The sequence below is a fragment of the Canis lupus genome, chromosome 20, assembly GCF_048164855.1.
Source record: "Canis lupus baileyi chromosome 20, mCanLup2.hap1, whole genome shotgun sequence".
Taxonomy (NCBI): Eukaryota; Metazoa; Chordata; class Mammalia; order Carnivora; family Canidae; genus Canis; species Canis lupus.
Genome location: NC_132857.1, coordinates 43,861,193 through 43,873,925, shown reverse-complemented (window position 1 = coordinate 43,873,925; position 12,733 = coordinate 43,861,193). Strand labels below are relative to the sequence as shown.

The window sequence follows — 12,733 nt, the reverse complement described above, 5'->3', positions numbered from 1 at the left end:
TACTTGACCTCTTACAGAGTCTCAATTTTCTCAACCATAAAATGGTGGACATATCAATCTTGTAGGCCTTTGAGAAGTTTAAGTGAAATGGTATATGTGTAAAGCACCTCATACAAGAACTGGAACATAAAAGGAAATTGGTAAGTGATATGGGAATAATAATACTTCGGGTATTTATATATATTAAGATCATTTTTGTTTGAGCTGTAAACCTAAAAAAAACTCTTGCTTCAACATTAAAAAAATACAGAGGAAAATGTACAAAACTACTGTAGAAGGACAACCCAAATTTATGAAGCATTCTCTATTTTTTACAAAGAAAAAATTTGGAGGAGTATAGACAGTGATTATAGGAAGAAGGGGTTGAGCATGTGATGGGAGAGTTTTAAATGATTATTTAACATTAGAATTTATAATAATAAATATATTTTATAATAAAAAATAAGTTCTTGAAACAATATATTAAAAAACAGTGTTTCAAAAATAACTTTAAAGCAACCCTGCTATTTCCCATCCCTCACTAACAAGGTGCAGTTGCTGAGTATAAATTGGAGGTAATTCTTTGTTCTCCAAGAGAACTTGGCCAGAGTCAACAGTTGCCACTGGGACTCAGCAACAAGAGGTGGATAAAGTACTTCTTTCCCAGATCCATTTCTCTACCATTTATATGCAAGATAGTAATCTCTTTGGAGTCATGTACTGTTAAGTATTTTTTCACTTAGGTGTTACACAGAAATGAAACTTTCACTGGTGGCCTATAAATCATCTATTCCAACAACCTTTTCTCAGTGTTTATGATTCTTAGTCCCTATTCCAATGGTCTTCACAGTGCAGTTTTGCTCAAGACTAACCATTGAGGGAAAGAAAGTAATTAAATTGCTATTTATTTCCCTTCCTTCCTTCCTTCCTTCTTTTATTTAAAAAAGTGGGAAAGATTTTGAGCTTTTTGGTTGACCTTATGGTTCAATGGTTCAATGTTTATAGATAAACCCTGGGCCTATCACTTGGATTGCATCTCAGAAGGCCACATGTCATCTATTATATATGAGGTCTCTGAAGCAAGACTGCAGGATTCTAGTAACAAAAAGCTAACACTGGTACCCAAACTTACTCCCTTTGGCATATTGTAACCAATTGCAGTTTATTGTGCTTCATTTTGCTTTTTGGGACATTATATTTATATGTATTAAGATAAACCAAAAAGGAACAAGTGGCTTAACGAACTTTCTACTAAGAGACCACAGATTGAGGATATAATTTAAAATGTAAGGGACACCTGGGTGGCTCAGTGGTTGAGTGTCTGCCTTTGGCTCAGGTCATGATCCCAGGGTCCTGGGATTGAGTCCTGCATCGGGCTCCCCAGAGGGAGCCTGCTTCTCCCTCTACCTATGTCTCTGCCTCTCTGTCTCTCATGAATAAATAAATAAAATCTTTAAAAAGTAAAACATAAGCACATATGAGAAAATGTTAATACTGACACTTCTACTCTTTTAGATCTTTGGATCAGCCACATTGTGCATGCTGTGTGTATGTGTGTGGGTGTGTATGTGAGAGAGAGAGATATATAATCTGATCATCTTGAGCAAGATATCAGTGCTCCTGAATTAGGAATTACCAGGAAGACTATAAAGTATGAATCTGCATTTGCTATTGCTAATTATGATGAACCTTATCCTCAGTTTATGTTTGCCTAAGGGTTATAATTATGTTTAGGATGTATATAATTTTAAAATAAATAAAATAGGGGTACCTGGGTGGCCTAGTCAATTAAACATCTGCCTTTGGCTCAGGTCATGATCTCAGGGTCCTGGGATCAAGCCCCACATCATTCTCCCTGTTAAGCAGGGAGTCTGCTTCTCCTTCTCCCGCTGCTAGTACACACACACGCTCTCTCGCTCTCTCTCTCTCTCTCTCTCAAAATCTAAAGAATAAATATATACATATTGGGATATATACCCTCCAATTTTTTTTTTACTGATAGAGTATATCAAATTATCAGAAATGTTTGGAGACAGTTATCAACCTATAGTTAATATATTAATTATATTTATCTGTATTAATCCTATATGTAAGATTAATCTCTATATGAACCCTATAACTGATATATTATTCTCTCCTTTTTGTTTTTTGGGTTTTTTTAAGATTTTATTTATCTGACAGAACACAAGCAGGGGGAGAAGCAGGCAGAGGGAGAGGGAGAAGCAGGCTCCCCACTGAGCAGGGAACCCAATGTGGGAAGCTACCCAGGCACCCCTTTTCTCTCCTTTTTGAAACATGTGACTTTCTTGCATCTCTAATGCCACTCTCTCTTAATTTTTTGGGGTGGAAGGAAGGTGTCTTTTATTCTCTATACAGAGTTCTGTCATGGTCTTCTGCATTTCTTTTTTTTTTAAATATTTTATTTATTTATTCATAGAGACAGAGAGAGAGGCAGACACACAAGCAGAGGGAGAGAAGCAGGCTCCATGCAGGGAGCCTCGCGTAAGACTCAGTCCCGGGACCCCAAGATCATGCCCTGGGCTGAAGGCAGGCGCTAAACTGCTGAGCCACCCAGGGATCCCCGGTCTTCAGCATTTCTGACAGGTAGTAAACAATAGTTTTAAATGAGATTGACCCCTCAAAAGCTGTTTTATGTGACAAAACCAAGAGGTAATTGCAGATAAGTTGTTTCAAGATTGTTTTAGGCAGTGCTAATTTTGAAATGTATTTATAGTCCCTACAGTCTTTCCCTAAACACTTTAAAGAGTACAATAAATAAATAAATAAATAAATAAATAAATAAATAAATAAATAAATAATACAATGTTCATTTGAATGGATAAATTCTGCTGTGTTTAATATTAAATCAAGCCTAATATTTTATAGTCAAATTTTGTATATCTTCTTAAAAATCTCTTCACAATGCATAATACACACTGGAGGTTTGCAAGTATGGTATGTAACAAATCTACTTTCACTTATTTCAGAGCCCTTCTTTAGGATCAGATGACAGCTTTGAGCTCAAGCATTTTTTTTTAATTTTTTAAGTTTTTAAACTTAAAATTGTATTACTAGTCAGCTGTTGCAAAAAAAACTGTGTAACAAGCCATCTTAAATTCTGCAGTGTGGTAAGACTATCCACAGCCATCTACAGATTCAGTGCAATCCCTGCCAAAAATCCCAATGGTATTTTTTGCAGAAATAGAAAAATCCATCTTAAAATTCATATGGAATCTCAGGGGGCCTGGAACAGCCAAAACGGTTGTGAAAAAAGAACAGGGCAGCCTGGGTGGCTCAGCGGTTTAGCGCCGCCTCAGTCCAGGGTGTGATCCTGGAGACCCAGGATCAAGTTCTGTGTTGGGCTCCCTACATGGAGCCTGCTTTCCCTCTGCCTGTGTCTGTGCCTCTCTCTCTGTGTTGCTCATGAATAAATAAATAAAAATCTTTAAAAAAAAAAAAAAAAAAGTAACAAATGGACTCACATTCCCTGATTCCAAAACTTCCTACAAAGCTACAGTAATCAAAAGTATGTGGTATTAATATAAGGATAGACATATAAACTAACAGAATAAAAGAGAGAGCCTATAAATACACCCTGGCATAAATGGCCAATGAATTTTTGACAAGGGTACCAAGACCTTCTAATGGCGCAAAAGATGGTCTTTTCAACAAATGGTGCTGAGAAAACTGGATATCTGTATACCAAAGAATTTACCATACACCACATACATATAAAAATTAACTCCGGGGCACCTGGGTGGCTCAGTCAGTTAAGCATCTGCTTTTGGCTCAGGTCATGATCCGAGGGTCCTGGGATCAAGCCCCACATCTTGGCTGCTTGCTCAGCTGGGAGCCTGTTTCTCCCTCTCCCTCTGCCTGCCACTCTCCTTGCTTGTGTGTGCTTCTCTCTCTCTCTCTCTCTCTCTCTCTCAAATAATTTTTTTAAAAAGGAAATTACCTCAAAATGAATCAATTACCTAAACATAAAAGCTGAAACCATAAAACTCTTGGAAGAAAACTACACCAGAAGCTTTAGACATTGGATTTCGCAGTGATTTGTTAGATATTAACACCAAAAGTAGAGGTGACAAAAGTAAAACTAGATTACTTTGACTTCTTTGAAAGTAAAACTCAAAGGGCAGTATTCAAGAGAGTGAAAAGAAAGACATGGAATAGGAGAAAATAATTGCAAGTCATATATCTGATAAAGGATTAATATCTAGAATATATAAAAACTCTGATAACTTATAACAACAACCCAATTCTAAAATGGGCAAGGGACTTGAATAGACATTTCTCTAAAGAAGATATACAAATGGCCAATAAGCACATGAAAAGATGTTCAATATCATTAGTCATTTGGGAAATGCAAACCAAAACCACAATGAGAGGTCACTCCATATCCATTAGGATGACTATTATCCCCTCTCCTAAAAAAGGAAAAATAATGAGTGTTGGTGATGTAGAGAAATTGGGACCCTCGTGTATTGCTGGTAGGAATGTAAAATGGTACTGCTGCTGTGGAAAACAATATGGCAGTTCCTCAAAAAGTTAAACAAGAATCCTCATATGATGCAACAGTTCCACATCTAGATAGATACCCAAAAGAATTAAAAGCAGGGGCTCAAATAGATACTTGCCTGCTATTGTTCATAGCAGCATTATTCACAATAACCTAAATAAAAAAACAACCCAAATGTCCGTCAACAGATGAATGGATAAACAAAATGTATTATGTATTTATAATGAAATACTAGTCAGCCTTAAAAAAGGAATGAAGTTCTGATACATGCTGTAATATAGATGAACCTTGAAAACTTTATGCCAGGTGAAGTAAGTCTGACAAATGTTACAAAGGACAAATATTACAGTTCCACATACCTGAGGTACCTAGAATAGTTAAGATCATAGAGACAGAAAGTAGAATAGAGGTCACCAGAAGTTGAGGTGGAAGTGGGGAGCAGTTGGAATGAGTGGAGAGTTAATTGTTTAATGAGTACAGAGTTTCTGGGATAATGAAGAAGTTCTCGAAATGGATAGTGGTGGTGGTTGCACATTGTGAATGCCCCTGAATTGAGCATCTAAGAGTGGTTAAAATGTTTAGTTGTATGTATTGTATATTTTACCAATAGTTAAAGCTCAGCAGTATACAGTAATAAACCTTGATCTCTTGCTCCTACATCATCTGTGGGTCTGCTAGAATTCAGCTCATCTAGGCTTGTTTTGAAGTTGTGATTTGTATCCTGGTCTGCTGCTTATGTTTCTCAGCTTCCTTGGACCAATCGCTACTTTAGACATCATCTTATGGAGAAAAACAGGAATGCTGAAGAACAAGTTCAGCTGCACAAGCACATTTCAAGCCTTTACTGGTGCCACATCCACTGATACATCATTGATAAAGCAAGTCATATGGCCAAACCCAAAGTCCAGAGGCCAAAAAGTACCTTCGGTCTACCTTGAGGCTATGGCAAAAGTGTGGATGAATACTACTACCTTAGGGGAGCAAAAACTTGAGAGCAAGAATTCATTGCACCACAGAGATAAGCTAAGAACTTAAAGAATTGGCAACATTGAAGAATAAGGCAGTACTCATTAGTACATTGTTTGAGGCTATGAAGCTTACCTCCTTTAATTTAAGTACTGAAACTATTTTGACAATTTTAACAGAATCTTTGAAGTCTATTTTATATATTCTTCCTTTTTAAAGTTTTGGTTTTTTGTTTTTGGGTGTTTTTTTTTTTTTTTTCTTTTCTTTTCTTTTCTTTAATGAGAGAGCCATCCTATGAACATCTATTACTATGCCAAGTAACTCTGTGGTTATTTGTCATTTTCCTGTTTGTTTTTTAATATATATTCCTTAGCAATCAACTCTTTTTTTTTTTTTAAACACACTCAGCTTTTTAAAATTTATTCATGAGAGACACAGAGAGGCAGAGATATAGGGAGAGGGAGAAGCAGGCTCCCTGCGTGGAACCTGATGCGGGACTCGATCCCAGGACCCCAGGATCACAACCTGACCCAAAGGCAGACACTCAGCCACTGAGCCGCCCAGCTCTCCCAGCAATCAACTCTTAATGGAATAATTGTGCCTACTTCTAATAGTTATTAGACTTATTATTTTAATTTGTTGCTCCTAAGGTAGTGTAGATACGAACATTTATAATCAAGATTGATAAAACTGCAGATACTGAGAGTGTCCCTGAGGTTACTGGTGAGGCCCTGAGTAGTAAACTATATGGCACTCACGTTGGAAAGATGGAATTTTATTCCTTCAGATAACAGAGAGTAGTTTGTTTTTCTCCCAAGTTGCATGTTTTATAATTGAGTTATTCATACATTATATCATTTGTTTTTTAAAAAAATTGTAGCAAACTCAAAATATTTTATAAAATACTTTATATAAAGAATGATGCTTTTTACAATTTTATTATTTTAAGATTTTATTTATTTGTTTGAGGGGGAGAGAGAGAGAGCAAGAGAGAGCATGAGCCGGGGAAAGGGCAGAGGGAGAGGAAGAAAAAAATCTTTTTTTTTTATTTTTTTTTTTATTTTTATTTATTTATGATAGTCACAGAGAGAGAGAGAGAGAGGCAGAGACATAGGCAGAGGGAAAAGCAGGCTCCATGCCCGGGAGCCTGATGTGGGATTCAATCCCGGGTCTCCAGGATCGCGCCCTGGGCCAAAGGCAGGCGCCAAACCGCTGCGCCACCCAGGGATCCCAAAAATCTTAAAGAGACACCTAGCTAAGTGTGGAGCTCAATGCAGGGCCTGATCTTATGACCCTAAGGTCATAACCTGAGCTGAAATCAAAAGTCAGATGCCCGACCGACTGAGCCTGGCACCCCTACAGTTTCATTTTCTAAAGATAGTAAATTAGAAATAAACAATTAAATTGATTGTTGACAGTTCCTAGTGGATGACATGAATAGGATGGCCTATTAGGACATTTTTAATATCAAAGCTATAACTAATTTATCTTATTTATAGTGATTAGTTATATATAGGGTGGAAAGTGGAAAACGTGTAATACACAATGCAGTAATAGTGTGTTTTAGGAGGTAGTAGTAATAATATAAAGATAGTTGACTTAGTTCTTGGAAGAATGTGTTTCATTTCTTTTATGATCAGATAGTTCCCATGCTTTCCACCATGGATTTTTTTTTTTCCTGCTATCACCTCTAAAAACCCAAGGCTTTTAGTTGTCTGTTTGACAGACAACTTTTGAACTTCTTTCAAAATACGGATATAATGGCATATTAGTTTCAAACCGTAAAACCAAAACTTTAATAGTCTCTTTATGAGAGCAGTTAAACTACAGTATACACACTCTAAAGTATTAAGCCATCATAACATACAATATCAGTTAAAATCATATTAGGTTTTTTTCTAAAAAGTAGAATTTCATCCTTCTACTAGCAGTAGCTTATTCAAATATTCCTGTCCCTCTCTTGCATTGACTCTAATTATGCACACACATACATAAAACCCTCATTAACCCTTTACTAAAACTGACTAGCAAGTTCTAGTCTGACTCTGTTTTACAAATCTGACTCTTTTATTTTAATATTATTTATACTGAATCCATTCATATCTACAGATAAATAACATTTGCTGGATACAGATATGGATGTAAATATAGAGATATTAGAGTAAATTATCCAAGGTTTAAAAAAAAATCTTGGAATGGTGTTACTAAAATCTAAAAAGACTTCTGTTAACAGTGTATAGCTGTTAGGTATAATAAGGAGATTATACTGAGATTGGAAGGGCAAAAAAATAATAATTATGAGCATCCTCTGTATCTGGTTAATTCTACCTTCTTTCTAATTGATTCAGTAGACTAATATATGATAGAAGTCTATCTTTGGCTCTATTTTAAGAAATAAGTTGGGAAGCCCAGGTGGCTCAGCACTTGGGTGCCCACGGCGTCCCACGTCAGGCTTCCTGCATGGAGCCTACTTTTCCCTCTGCCTGTGTCTCTGCCTCTCTCTCTCTCTATTTCTCATGAATAAATAAATAAAATCTTAAAAAAAAAAAAAAAAAGAAGTTGGGTTTTCAGAAGTTCCTTTTGTGAGATGTTTGGTATTAGAAATGATATTTAAAATAGTTATTTTTTTGTCTAGCTGCAAGTATTTTATCACATAATATTACTTAATTAAATGTATTAAAAATAAACTTATAAGTTTCAGGTCCTGGATAAAGGAAGGAAGTCATCTGGTACTTTTGCGGCAAAAAGAGACTTTTATTTTCTTTAATTGGACCTTTAGGGCAGAGTGTCAGATCACATCCCAGCTTTTTTTTTTTTTTTTTTTTGGAAGGATATTAACTTAGTGCTCAATCCTTGAGAGTAGATATGTTTAACTTGAGTTGGCTTGAAGATTTTCTGATAATGAAAGGCTTCTTACTAAGGGGATGACCTAAGAGGGATAGGGTCATAGCAGAAATGTAGCCGAATGGAGCTCTAATTGGGGTAGGACAGGTTACTTGATGAAACACACTGATCAATAAGGAAGAGAAAGCCTTCCTAATGGCAAGGTGGAAGTAAGCTAAGCAATAGAATTCTCATATAGCTTGAATCATATACTCAGGTATCAAGTTTACTCTTCCAATTAGGAGAGGCAACTAATAGGTGGAAATCACACTGAAGAAAGATTCAATGACACTAGATTACAAGTATTAGAAAGCCCTTAAGCAGTACACCACAATAAATTCTAAGTTTCTTCAGTGCACAAAATTTTAGCTAGATACTAGGCAATGGCTCTAGTGCAGGAGACTTATGAGAGTGCAAGAAATATGTATACTGTTGGGTTCCTTTTTAGGTTGGTATCAGTCATGTAGAGTTCTAGACAGTGTAGTAAAATGAAATGAAAATTTTTCTTCCTTTTTTCACCACTTCTCATCTCTTGTCCTCATTTTGATCCTTTTCCAACCATGAGCAAATGTTTTTTGAAATGGATTGTGGTGTTCTCTTCGGTAAAATAAACATTGTTGGATTTCTGAAATCTTCTCAAATGGCACCCCAACTACTAGGGACCCAATTCCTCATCAGAATATATAGAACTAACTTTTCTTGTGAAGGTTAAATCTTTCTTTTCTTCTTCTTTTTTTTCTTTCCTTTTTTTTTTTTTTTTTTTTTTTTTTGGTTTTGTTTTGTTTTGTTTTGTTTAGATTCTTGTCATTTAAGACAAGATTCTGGGTTGGGACATAAGCCATGAAAGATTAAAAGGTAACTGGGGCTTATGATCTAGCAGATAAACAGCGAGTCCAGAACACATTTTCTGATCGATGTTTGCCCTTTCTGTTATGCCAGCTGTGTCAGGAACTCCGCTCTCTCCCAGTTACCACTCTTGCATTTTTTCTTCCTTATCTTTTCACCTCACTTCTACAGCTCCAGTTACCACCTGACAGTTTTTTGGGGTTTTTTTTTTAAGATTTTATTTATTTATTCATGAGAGGCGCAGAGAGAGAGATAGAGACACAGAGGGAGAAGCATGCTCCATGCAGGGAGCCCAATGAGCCCAATGCAGGACTTGATCCCAGGTCCCCAGGATCAGGCCCTGGGCTGAAGGCAGGCGCTAAACTGCTGAACCACTCAGGGATCCCCCACCTGACAGTTTTAATTGGTAGTCTTACATTGATAGTTTTGGCCAGTTGAGCTGCTGTGATGCTGTGACATCACTCTCCAAGCAAGATCTGAAAGTTAAATCTTAATTTTTTCCACAAATATATTATGATATATTCTGTTAGTACAATAATACACACAAAAATAAAACTGGTATATTTTGTATGGGAACCACCATTTTGGATTATAACCTGTCTTCCTTGGTTAGGTACTAGAGATCAACAAATAAACACTTGGTGAGCTTAATAAGGTACTTCATAAATTTTATATTTCAGAATTTGAGTGTTGTATGTTCACAATTCAAGTTTGTTATAAGGTTAAAATGCCCAGGTGACCTGTTGAGTGTATATTGAGCTTCATGTAGACATTCTTAAATGGGATTGCACAATCCCTATAGACTGTCTGCCATAAATCCAATGACAGAGTACTCAGAAACTATAGGCAAGGAGGGCTTAATTGCAGCCACCTAATGTCCTTTTATTACCTTGAAATCTTTTCAGTTGACCTTCTTCTATTATTTAATTCCATTACATACCAGTAATTGCATTTATTGAAGCCCATGCTTCTCCTTATAGGAAATGCTGATCTTTGTAAATTTCAACTCTAAGAAGGAAAATGTTCTTTAATAAATAATTGAAAGACTTTTTTTCTGCATTTCACAATTCAGTGCCTGTCTGTTGCCATTTATGTTCAGAGTATTTTATGAATGGTAACTAAATTATGGCATCTAGAAAATCATCTCTTTGAGGAATCTCACAAGGTGTGCTACATAATAGCTTATTGTAAGTAGGTTAAATAGACTGGCTTTATCTCAAGTGGCTCACTGTATTAAAAAAGAGTTTAGTATTTCAGCTTTACTGTTGAAACACCAAATGATTTCTGACACCTCTGATAAGATGATTAAAGTTGGGAATTTTTTCTTTTGACAGCATTAACAAAGAGAGCATCGTAGATGTAGAAGGTGTAGTGAGAAAAGTGAATCAGAAAATTGGAAGCTGTACACAGCAAGATGTAGAGTTACATGTTCAAAAGGTAACTTTTTAAAACAAAATTGTGTACATAGATTCAAGTGGCTCTTATAACCATTCATATGAAATCTTTATGTTGTTAGAGTTGATATAAAATACTGAGATTTGTAAATTGATTACTGAATCAATTAGCTCTTGTCTTATAAGAAACCACCCTAATACTTAAAACATTTATTGGCTCATGTTCCTGTGCGTGGGGCAGTTAGAGTCCGCCTATCTGGGATGATTCATCTGCTCTGCATGACATCACCTGGGCCTACTGATATTTCTGGGATATTTCTCCCTGTAGCCTCTATTCATCCAGCAGGCTAGCCCAGGCTTGTTGACATGGTGCCAGATGGGTTCCCAGCAGCAAGAGAGAGAAGCCCTAGTGTGCAAGCACTTTTCAAGCTTCTCCTTGTGTCACGTTTGCCAAATGTGTCATTGGTCAGAGCAAGTCACATGAACTAACTTAGATTTAAGGGATGGAGAAATAGATTCCACCTCTTGGTGGGAAGAGAGGCAACGTCATTGAAAAGAGACATGTATGTAGAAGCCTGAGGAATTATTAGAGCCATTTTCTACAAACAATCTACCATAGTCCCATACGGAAAAATATGACACATTTAAAAGCTTTGTTCATTATTATGAATAAGTTTTGCTGTGAACTTTGTTCTGACAATGTGCTTCTAAATGTTGATTAATTATACTAATTCTTAACAATTATATTTCCTTATAATCATTATATTTCCTGTACTTTATAGAGAAATCAAAAGAGACAAAACTAAACTGTGGGTCTTACAGTCTAGCGATAACTGCCTTTTGTACAAGATTTATTTATCCCACATCTATTTTCTTCTCAGACATAAAAACTATAAGTGCTCATTATCTTTGACAATACTTTTATAATACTGTAAGTGAACTCTCACATATTTAGTACTTCTGAAATATTCAGTTCAGCTTTGAACCTGCAGTTGTCCAGTCCAGGCCTAGTAGTTTGTATCTACAATATGCATCATTATATTCTCTTAAGGAGTAGTCACTTCCTACCCTCATCCCTATATGTGTATTTACATGTGTGTGAGCATAAGTAAGATAGAGCCGTTCGGCAGATTGACAGACCGATGCAGAAAGATAGACTTATACACACTAGTTTGGGAGTAAGGTTGTATTTAACTAAAATCATCATAGGAACTCTTCAAGACTTAGAAAATCTTGCATTTTTTTACTGAGTTAACTTGCCAAATTAATTTCTTTTCTTTTTGTAAATTCATTTGAAACCAACTGCACCAAGAAGGTTAACCTAAAGTAACCTAATAAAGGCAAACCAACCTGAGGTTTTGCTGGCCAAGTAAAACAACTCCCTATTTTTCAAGGAACAAATCTTTTTCAATACTTCAGTAAGTAAAATTTTAGTAAATTGAGCAAGTAAATATACCTCTAAAACATTCTAATTATTTAGCATTCAATACAACCTTAATAAATGTAAATGATAAATATACAGCCTAAAGAGCTTACAGATCTTGCCTTAATGGAAATAATTATGAAGTATCTCACACAAAGTATAAAGTATTGTATCTTATAAAGGCTCTGATAGTAAGCACTGACTCTTATCAGTTATTTATTTATTCAGCCAGCAGTTACTAATACATTCTTTGTGCCAGCACTGTGTAAAGTTACCGGGGTTCTCACAACCTAATGAAATGAATATCCACTAGTTACAAAAATAGAAGAGGTAGCTGTTCCATTCTCCAACTTTTCATTGGAAATTAAGTTTCTATTAACTCATCAAAGAGAAACGCCATACTTGAGCATAGAAGATGGTAACAAATAATTCTGTTTCACTCTGAGGAGGACTAGAGTGTCCTTCTGACACTTTTTCTTAAAGAGCCTGAGCTGAATGCTAAATATGATCTACCAACTGGAAGAATATAATTTCCTTTCCTGAATTAACTAAATAAGCTCTGTTTCCCTTTTGTGCTTTAACAGGTTTTCCAAGCATAGTTGGAAGTAACTGATAGGGTAACATGTTTTTTTAAGAGTAGCCAAAAAACTCTAGCTCATTTTTTATGACCTAACTGCTTTTTAGCACTAAAATGTGCAATTAGTATGGGTGAATTTAACA

At 35.9% G+C, this 12,733-nt stretch overlaps 1 protein-coding gene across 2 annotated transcripts in view; it reads left to right on the top strand.

Annotated features, from left to right (window-relative positions):
• Window positions 1-12,733, top strand: part of DARS1 (aspartyl-tRNA synthetase 1) — a 60,877-nt gene that overhangs the window by 29,476 nt on the left and 18,668 nt on the right. For both annotated transcript variants that reach the window (XM_072789042.1, XM_072789043.1), the window contains exon 5: window positions 10,531-10,633. In XM_072789042.1, the coding sequence (XP_072645143.1) occupies window positions 10,531-10,633 (103 nt within the window). The remainder of the gene's footprint in view (window positions 1-10,530; window positions 10,634-12,733) is intronic.